The sequence below is a fragment of the Amaranthus tricolor genome, chromosome 13 (genome assembly GCF_026212465.1).
Source record: "Amaranthus tricolor cultivar Red isolate AtriRed21 chromosome 13, ASM2621246v1, whole genome shotgun sequence".
Taxonomy (NCBI): domain Eukaryota; kingdom Viridiplantae; phylum Streptophyta; class Magnoliopsida; order Caryophyllales; family Amaranthaceae; genus Amaranthus; species Amaranthus tricolor.
Window position 1 is genome coordinate 4,149,584 of NC_080059.1, and position 10,194 is coordinate 4,159,777.

At 33.3% G+C, this 10,194-nt stretch overlaps 1 protein-coding gene across 1 annotated transcript; it reads right to left on the reverse strand.

The window, feature by feature from the left end:
• On the reverse strand, positions 1 to 9,162 carry LOC130798736 (ABC transporter A family member 2-like). Its single transcript, XM_057661835.1, has 16 exons — positions 8,779 to 9,162; positions 6,228 to 6,459; positions 4,818 to 5,002; positions 4,551 to 4,736; positions 4,356 to 4,451; positions 3,543 to 3,725; positions 3,283 to 3,442; positions 2,975 to 3,198; positions 2,609 to 2,726; positions 2,452 to 2,528; positions 2,284 to 2,373; positions 2,039 to 2,182; positions 1,428 to 1,709; positions 1,281 to 1,361; positions 909 to 1,085; positions 1 to 406 (listed from the first exon to the last, which is right to left on the reverse strand). The coding sequence occupies exons 1-16, from the start codon at positions 9,160 to 9,162 to the stop codon at positions 149 to 151; spliced, it is 2,877 nt and encodes a 958-aa protein (XP_057517818.1). The 3' UTR covers positions 1 to 148.
• Between the last annotated feature and the right edge of the window lie 1,032 nt (positions 9,163 to 10,194).

Here is a 10,194-nt window from a genome sequence, read left to right on the forward strand (position 1 = left end):
AAAAACACCTTATTTAAAACTCAACCGATGACTTGAATGGACTAATCGATTTAGTTTAAACATTTTGTACGCAATCTAAAATGCTATCGTTTATTCACTATTAAGTACACTCTCATTCACTAATATGACACTATTAGCACAAAGCCTATCATGGCAAGCTAGATTCCGCGAGTTGGGTAGGATCAATCACCCTTCCGACAATTCCTTTGGGTCGCCCTAAGGACTGTGGCTGAGCAACAGGGAAGCTTGGCTGCACATGTGGTGGAACAGGTCTATCAGTTGAATATCCTGAAATGCAGAGTTCACCTGAATCATTCTGTTCCCAATGTATCTCGATCATAACACCTTGGGCGTTCTCGGCTGTCTCTGACCCTGGTATAGCCACATACCTAGCTCCTACAGGTACCTGTATTGCAAGTAAATTGTCAACGATCGATATGTATGTTTGTTTAACGCTAGGAAATTATTTACAAGGGTAAGATTGTGTGTATTTGACCCCTCCAAAGACCACCTAGATAGGAGCGTATAAGGTGGAAATCTCTTAATGAAATTGGGGTAATGGGTATGATTGCCGCCTTCCTTCCCTCCACAGACCCTGATCATAGTTTCTATAGGCGAGGTACACTAGGTATGATGATGATAATAATGGTGAATGCCTTTATGCTAAACTTTAAACCATGATGATTCAGCTATCTGCATGACTGCATACCTTTACATTTCTTCGGTTCTTCCATAGCGACTAATGTAGTTTATCGGTGATTTTTGTTAAGGTTTGTCAGTGTAGTATTGAATAAAGAGTATCGTTTTGGAATAAACTAAAATATACTTGTAATTCCAAATAGGAAAAAACCCAATTTTAAATTAGTTAGCAAGTAAAAAGATCTTAGCTTGAGCTTAATTGAGATTACCTGAACTGATGTTCCAGATGTTAGAGTAAGAATCTCCAATCGGCCATCAGCTTCAGCAGTTTCCAACTCTGCCTGCCCTGCAATGTTCAGGAAAACTTCTTCGAGAGTTGTCAACCCAAGCTGAATGTCTGCAACGCCAAATTCTCGTTGTCTATCTTCTAGTTCTCCTAGTGTTCTCTGATCAACCAATATAAATCTTTTACTATCCAATTACACGTTTTTAGGCCCGATTTATGTCACCACACTTCAAGTAAAGTAATATTGTTTTCACTAAGTACTGCTGAATTATAGTCATTAAAACTCATTTTTCACCAATAAAGAGTTCGTACATAATCTAGGAGCGATTATATCGACTAAGAATATGATCTTTACCTTAAGAAGAGGCTCTTTGTTACGGGGAATCACAAATGTAAGAAACGCGTTGTTCTCCTCCTTCGGATAGATTCCTAGATGCTGAATAAACCAATAAGAATGTTATTTCTGCAAAGAGGAGAAAAAACTAACAATTCATGATCTTACATGTCTGAAAAATTCTTTTACTATGTCCTTATGTGCTGAATATTGCTCTGAGCTGCCACTTATGAAGCTCAAATTAGCAATAAAACCAGTCCCAAACCGGGATTTCAATCTTATCGAAGTCCCAATACAGCGTAGTCTTCCTTTCGCCATAATTCCTATTCGATCTCCTAATATATCAGCTTCTTCCATCGAATGCGTTGTTAGAATAATCACTCTTCCTTTCTTTGCATTTTCTATTATGTCCCATACTTGCCTCCTGCTTATTGGATCCATGCCTGTAGTCTGCAATTCATGAATCAATGCCTTTAAAATGCTTCATAACTTTCTAGGATTTCGTTTATCAATTCGATTCATTTTCAAACTACCAATAACTGTTTATCATTTTGAAACTACTAAACCATATTCTAATGAAGTTGTAGTGATCAAGTCAGGGGCGAATCCAGAATATTATTATAGGGTGGCTGAACTCTCATCTCTACAGGTATACTGAACTAACTCGCCTATTATTTTTCTGTTATATGTTATACAAGTGACCCGGCCATGACCTATGCAGGCCCGGATAGAAATTCTCCCCTAATTCTAAGGGCCCCATGCTAGGAGTTTGAACTTACCGGTTCATCCAAAATAACTAATTTGGGGTCGCCAAGAAGTGCAGATGCAACACTAAGGCGACGCCTCATGCCTCCACTGTAACTACCTGCTCTCACTTTAGCCGAATATGCCAATCCAACCTCCTCGAGTGCTTTCTTAACAACCTTATTGACCATGAAAAAACAAAAATTTATAAATGTTTTGCTTCAATCAAAAATTTAAGTTAGAAAAATCATGTCCTGCATCAAAGTGTAGAATAAGAAACCTCTTTGATTGATGCAGGTGGTAGGCCTTTAATTGTTGCAAATAGCTGAAGATGTTCTTCACCAGTTAATGTATTCCAAAGAACATCAAACTAACATGACATAACATAAAATGCATGAGATTTGATGATCATTTCGCGTTTAATGTAAGGGTTTAGTTAAGGTTATACCTGGGGACAGACGCCAATCATTTTTCGAATATTCGACATTCCAATGGAATTTCTGATGGAATTTCCATGGATAATTGCTGTAATATAATTGAATTTTCATAAATCTGGTTGAAGAAGAAAAGCTAATCAAGAAGTATAAAACCATCACAAATTATACCGTCTCCTGCTGTTACGGAGGCTATGCCGGTTAAGCAATTGATTGTAGTCGTCTTTCCAGCTCCATTTGGTCCCAAGAGACAGAATAGTTGATCCTTGGCCAAATTTACATATAAACCCTGAGAAGAATTAGCACTAAGTAATCAACTGAGTAGGTCGGATACACGAACCAATACATATCAAATCAAGTTGAAATCAGTGTCACGTGATTCATTAATCTCCTCGTGAATCACAAATCAAAAAAAGCAAATTTTGGTCGGTTTTAGGCTATTGTTGGGCATATTTGAGCAAGTAGCGAATTCAAAAAGCGAATTAGCTAGCGAATTATGTTACACTGGTTCAGATTGTCGGAAGGAATAAATGATACCTTGATTGAATGGAAAGGTTCAGTCTTGTGAAATTTACAGCAGCTTAAGTTCAGTTTTCCAGGATAAATCTTTACAAGACCCTGAATCTGAACAGCAATATTAGGATCGATTTGACGAGATCTCATTTGTTGCTTCACTTCATTTTCTTCCTCGAGCACATCTGTGTCATCGGGAACAATATTTTCAAGTGTAGGATCTGAGTTGCAGCAGTCAGATATACGACCTAAACAATGACATGGATGAGAAATCAAGCAAAGTTTTACCACAGCTTATTTCGAGTATTTAACAGAACATTGATTGTCTCTACCTAAAGGCTCGTTTCCCCCTGATCCTAACCAGTAGCTCGGGTTCACAAAGTATAGAAGTGATTTCCTAGTACCATTTGAGCTCGGAATTACATTATCGAAGTATAAGGCCAAAAGAAACCAGCACAAAGAAGTATATATGAGCCGCATGTAAATATCATTCTGCACGAAGATACTAACATCAAAAAGTGTCCGCAAACTTTACTGAAATTGTAAATTATCAATTGTAAGGCCCGTTTATTTGTTTGATTGGGACGCATACCATTGTCAAGAAACAGTCCGACTGATTAGTAGGGCATTTGGTTCGTTGACCCCAACTAATCCCCTTACTGTTATGCGACTCAGTCGCTTTGATGAGCATAAGAAGTGCACGAGTTAACAGACTTGGTGGAAGAAAATATAGGATGTTAGTTTTCTTGGAGGGATCAACCCCTTGAGCTACAAACTGCAAGATCAAATATACATATTAGTAACATTTAAGACACTAACGGCCCGTTTGGTACATGGTATTAGAGGGCGTTAATGGTAATAAAATTAAGTAATAAAAAATTTGGTTGTTTGGATGCCTTCAATGGTAATGAATGGTAATAAAATAAGGTAATGAAATTACCAAAAAGGGCCATTTTTATTACCATCAAACAACCTGATATTAGGCTATAATGGTAATAAAGTATTGCTGTGGTAATAAAATAAGGTAATGTTGTTTTAAGCTGAAGAAAAAAAGGTAATGTATGTAATTATCCAAAAAAATATTATTATTAGAAAAAGAATCATTAGATAGAATAATTTAGATACAATAATGCTTTTAGATACAAATATACAATAATAAAACTAAGAGTCATTACCATTTTTTATTACTAACAACCAAATGCAATCAATTCCATTACCATTCTTTAGTCATGCACACCAAACAAAAGAATCTTCATTACCAATTCTCATATCCATTCCTTCATTACTATTGCCATTACAACATTTCATTCCCATTACTTCATTACCATCAACCAAACGGGCCGTAAAAGTACCCGAAACTTTGCTCTAACCGACTAAAATGCAGAGTGGAAAATATTGGATTAACCTGTAAGATGACTCCAATCAGAAAAATCCAGAATCCAGCTCGAAAGGCAGAAGATGACTTGTGAAGAAAAGCGGAAAGCATAAATGCAAAACTGGTCTTGTATCGAAAACACCCAATTGGAAGAGAAAAGTCAGGAAAAAGAAGATTAATAGAGGATTCGATGAAATTACTCAATGTTTATGGATGTTAAAGTACCATATTCAACTGAAACAGGACAAAAATGAAGAGCAAAACTCCAAAACTGTTGTACAGGAAAAATGGGAACTGAAACATCAACCCGGAGAGGACAGTGCAAAGCGATGCGATGAGTATAATGAAGCTCTCCCAAAGAATCCATGACAGCCAATAAGCTGAATCATACAACCCCATTATATTCATGACCTGAAAAAACAGGTCATACAGGAAAATTATGAGACTGTTTTTCATTGTATCTTTGTGTTAGTTGCTATCTCAGATCTTTACCTGTCGTAGTTTTAGTTCCTTCTCTAGGACAATAGAGTTTAGTTGAAACACAAAAGGAAACATAGCAACTGTGAACAGAAACAATGGTGCAAGGATTGCATAGTCATCCGTAGAGGAAGCACCTGCATCAGTAGCTGCATGATATGGGAATCCCTTCACTCCTGCCGCCCAGCTAAAATTTTGATCTAACCATAAAAAATACATGAAAATTTCCATGTAAGTTGATAGAGTACATATTAGAAGCCCATGTCACGGGCTCAAATCTCACCCACCCCTTCTTTTGTTAGAGAATATCACATATCTTGGAGACTCAACCATCGGCTTTAGATTTTGGTTGAATTGATTCCTTGACATGGTATCAGAGCTAACGAGACAAGAAGACACGGTTTCAAATCTCAATCACATGAAATATTTAGCGCTAGGTATGATGACGGTCTGTGCTGCATTTACACTTTTAGCCCAAAGGATTCTCATGTAAGGGGGCGTGTTACAGTATGTTAGAGCAAGTGCCCAATCTACCAAATGTCAACACAAGAGAGCCTTCGATGTGTCATGGTGATGATACAATGAAGAATATGGGTATTGTGCATAAGGGAGGCCTTGGTGAAGACAAGGGAGTGCACAATATGAGATATGACTTGTGCCTTGAACGAGGCAAGGCACAAGTAAATGTGTGCTTGATTGAGGAAGCAGCTGGTGAGAAGAACAAAAGGCTCTGAACCTTCGCTCGACCAGGTCGAGCGGACTACAACACCCCAAAAACACGAGTTTTTTTTTTGTTCTCAGTTTGTAGTGGGCCTTCGGAGTTTTTTCCTAAGGCTTTCTAATATGTTGTGGGACTATATAAGGGGGTCTTAGAGCATTATTAGGGTATGGGAGTAAGGCTAATACACATGAGAGAGGCTAGGGTTTGAGAACCATTAGAGTTTCTTCTTCTTTGTATTAGAGTGGGTGATCTCCATTGTTGAATGGAATCACTATCTTGAGAGCTTGTTCTCAAGTGTGTTTGGTTTGTCATTAGTGTAGTGTTGAATATATTAATGAAAGGAATCATTTTCGAGGGGAAGGTATTCATAGATACCTCATAAACACATTGTGTTGATTGTTTGTTGTCCTTTTGTTTATTCTCTATTTTTCACTCATCTTTTACATTTTATTCTACCATTGTTGGGTTCGAGCCATTCTCTTTTAGAGTCTATCATATATCCTGAAGCCTTAATCATCAGCTTAAGCTTTTTGATTGATTTGGTTTCTTGACATCTTTCAAGTGGAATTATTAGCACGCATAATAGAGTATATAACATAATGAGTAACATATATTGGGCCTTCAACCATCATATGTTCCTTGATAGCAGCAAAGAAAAGTGTCAAATTTGTGCAAGAAAAGAGGAGATGGTGCAATCTAGATACCTGCCAGAAGTGATCTAGCAAGTTCACGCTCAGTAGCAATTTGAAGTGGGATTTGAAACTTTGAAATGGGATGTTCAAACGTGCCCCTCTTTGCAGTATTTGTAGAGTTAACTTGTAATCCATAGCTCAGAACAGTAGGACCTTTTTGTAGCATATGCAGAGCTCCTGGACAGCGTAATGGATTGCTAAAAAGCCAGTCATCTACCTCCCCAGGTGTTCTAAATGATTGAACCTGCTTGCTCATTTACATACAGAATTTATTGTTCAATTGCAAGATAAAGAACATTGTTTCTCCGTGTTATTATAATTGCACTGTTTTTACCAAATTTCATGTAGATGGGACTTATGGGGCTAATGAATTGTGTGTGCACTGTTTCTCCAATAGAGTGCAATTAACAAAAAATGGAAGAAAAATTTGACTCTACTATGCCTTGATCGCCATTCAGATTGAAATCTAGTACCCCAAACTTATTGATGTTGGAATAATGGTCACAAAACAATTATTATTCATTTTCTATTATGTAGCTCCTATTTAATTCATCTAATTTTTACTTAAAGTAATTGATTTTTAGTACTTTGAAATTGTTTTTTACTAATCCTTTTACCGATTCTAATTGATTTTTGCTGAATTAACTGATTTTTGCTGAATCAAAGTTTCAAACTGATTTATTTTGATTGTAGCTAATTTTTAGTTATATATTAAAACTAATTTTTATTTATTGTAACTGATTTTTATTGATTATAATGATTTATGTTGCTTAAAACAAGTTTTTACTTGTTAAAATTAATTTTTACTAGATATTAATTTTTTATGGTGAACTAATTTAGTGGAGTAAATATTGTCATGTTTTTTTTAGAAGTTACAAGTTACAACCATATTGGCCAGTGTGTTACTATTTTAGTGCGAGTTCCTTGTATATACTCTCACAATTTCTTGTTAAAACTCTCATTTACTTTTGAGTTATTATTTTAATTACTCTTAGTTAATGAGATTTTGTTTAATTCATTTCAACATAAAGTTTATTAATATTTAATTTTTATAATTTTTAATTATACATAATTATTGCTATTAAGTATTAAATTAAATAATTGACAAACGTGTAAAAAGCAATTGAGAGATTTAAAATGAAATAAAAAGTGTGTTAGTTAACCTTTTCAATATTGTGATGTTAGAAATTGACCACTTTACTTCCTTCTTTTTAACTTCTCTGGTAGCGTGTGCACTTCACGTGTCAGTTATTAGTGATAACTTTCGGTATTATTGGATTAAACCTTAAAGCAAATCAATTAGTGACGATTACCATCTTAATCTTAATCACGCTGTAATTTGCTTTCAAGTTAGTGATTTCCAACCACGGCGGAACATATCTTCAACGTCGTATTCCTATTAAGTTTACGGCTTTTTTTTGTGGTTGGATAAATGTTTTTTTAATCCTTGTTTATAATATTAATACACAAATAGTAAACATAAAAAAGTATAATCAGAAAGTATTCGTCCAAACAATTCGATAGTTGTTTGTGGTTTAGTGAGAATATAAGTGCTCGATAAAATAGTAGTTTATGTAGCATTTAGCTGTGTAGATAATTATTTTTAAAATGTTTTGAATTATAGCGTTTCAGAACCAAAAATTGCGTCTAATATTTTTTATATTTTCTCAACAAATTAAATTCCAACAACTATCGCTATATTAATTTTGTTGAATAATAACAATAATTTAATAGACAATTATTTAGACATTTAAAACTCTAAAAGTTACAACTTACAATTATATAACCACAACTATTTAGACCTTAATTTTGTTGAATAATAACAATAATTTGATTGGTAGTACTAAATGGTGGTAATGAGAATGACTTATAATGTAAAATTTCATCAAAAGTTTCATATCATTCCAAGGTGATGAAATTTTGATCACAAAAAAATTTTTTTTTACAAATTTACATTACCACCTAATATCACCTATCTCAATGGTAATGTTTTAAAATGAATATTATGAAGAAAATATAATTAAAGTTGAACAAGCATGACTATCAAGGTAGCAAAGAGATTTCTCAACCAAAATTATACTAATTTTCATTTTTATTACCACTATTTATATCCATCTATCCAATGGGTCGTATGTGTCACGAACATGCATAAGTGAGTTTTTTTAAAAAAATTGATGCAAGTAACATAATTAAGGAAAATAGCAAAACAAATCTGTTTATCTAAAAGGAAAAATTATCAGAGATAATTCAATATTTTGCTTATTTCTCTACAATATTACTAATTTTTTATTAATCATAAATAATACCAATTTTAGGGGTATTTTCATAGTATATCCCTAACATGTTAAAAAATCAAAACATAGGAGATATATGACAAAAAATAATAATTTATCTTATAAATTAAAGTTGGTATTATTTTACGAAAAATACTCTTTAAATTAGTGTTATTTATGATTAATCAAAAGTTATTATTATAGAAAATTAACGAAAATTATATTATTCACGATAATTTCTCCTATTAGTATATAAATATAAGCAAAATAAAAAAGAGAAGGATGGTGACCTTGGAAGGGGGAATAGGGCGTCCAGGATTATTAGCCATGATACGTGACACAATGAGGTTGGCCGTACGGCTAGAATTGCCACTCCACACAAAATCGAAGCAAGGCCGTCGGATGTGAAACTTGATCTCACATGGAGGAATGGACGGTGAGATTACCGGCGGTGGATCTCGCAAATCCGGCGAATCATAAGAAATCCGGCTAGATTTGATGACGGCGAAAAGAAAAAAGAGGAAGATGAAAGGTGCAATGAATTGAAGCAATGTAGAACGCTTATTTCTAATTGCTATCCATAAGTTTTTCCTCATTAACGCCATCACTTGTTGGATCATCAATCCCACCATTCCTCCTCTTCCTCCTCTTCCTCCTCCTCTAAATGTCTCCATTTTTTATTTTCTTTTCTATCCCAAAGGCCAAAGAGAAAGTTTACAAATTTTAGGATGTTGTAAAATCTAATATCTATAATCTAGAAGTTGTTTTTTTAACTTGAAATTATTTCTATAATTTAGAATCCTAATTATTCTCACCGTTTCTTTTGCTTGTCTACTTTAAATTTGTCCATGTTATGAGAAAGATTTTTAAATTAGATTTTTAAATTATATATTAAAGATATAATATATTTATGTGAGATTTTATTAGATTTTGTTGACGTAAAATTTTTTAATATATAATTTTTATAATTTTTTATGATGCGTACTTAAAAATATTAAGACATAAAATTTGTTAAAAAAGTCATACAAAAGGTAAAGTGGACAAAAGAAACGAATAGAGTATAATATAGTTTTCCATGTCAATTATAAATTCTCATGGTCAACAAAATAAACAAATACATTATCTTTGTAATGATAAATATATTTTATAAATTTTCATATGAAATGGTGTTACTTGTAGTTTTAAAGTGATCATTTTTGTAATTTTAAATTGATCACTTATTTTATTATTTAATTCAAAAGTACATTATCTTTCTAATAATAGTTAATATTTTAAAGTGATTACTTATAACCTTAAAATAATCACTTACAATTTTAAAGTGATCATTTTGTAGTTTTAGATTGATCATTATCACTTAATAACTTTATAGTCATTGCTTACAATCTTAAAGTGATCAATTAGAAAAATAGACTAATTATATAAGCTCGTCTCATGATGAAACCATATCATACACTTGCTGACTTGCTGAATTTATTTATTGAGTATAAATGTCAATATGTAGATTTGAAATTTGATTTTCAACTTTTCATATATGTGCTATAAAATTCATTATAAGTTTTGATATTTTGTTTGTTTTACATTTTGAACTTTTGAAAATTAAAACTATGTAATTAAACTAAGAATAAATTAATGTGAAAAGATATTTTTGAGTTCTTTTGGGAATATTAAGGATTAGTAAGGAGTGGGACTTGAAGAGGAAATATGGT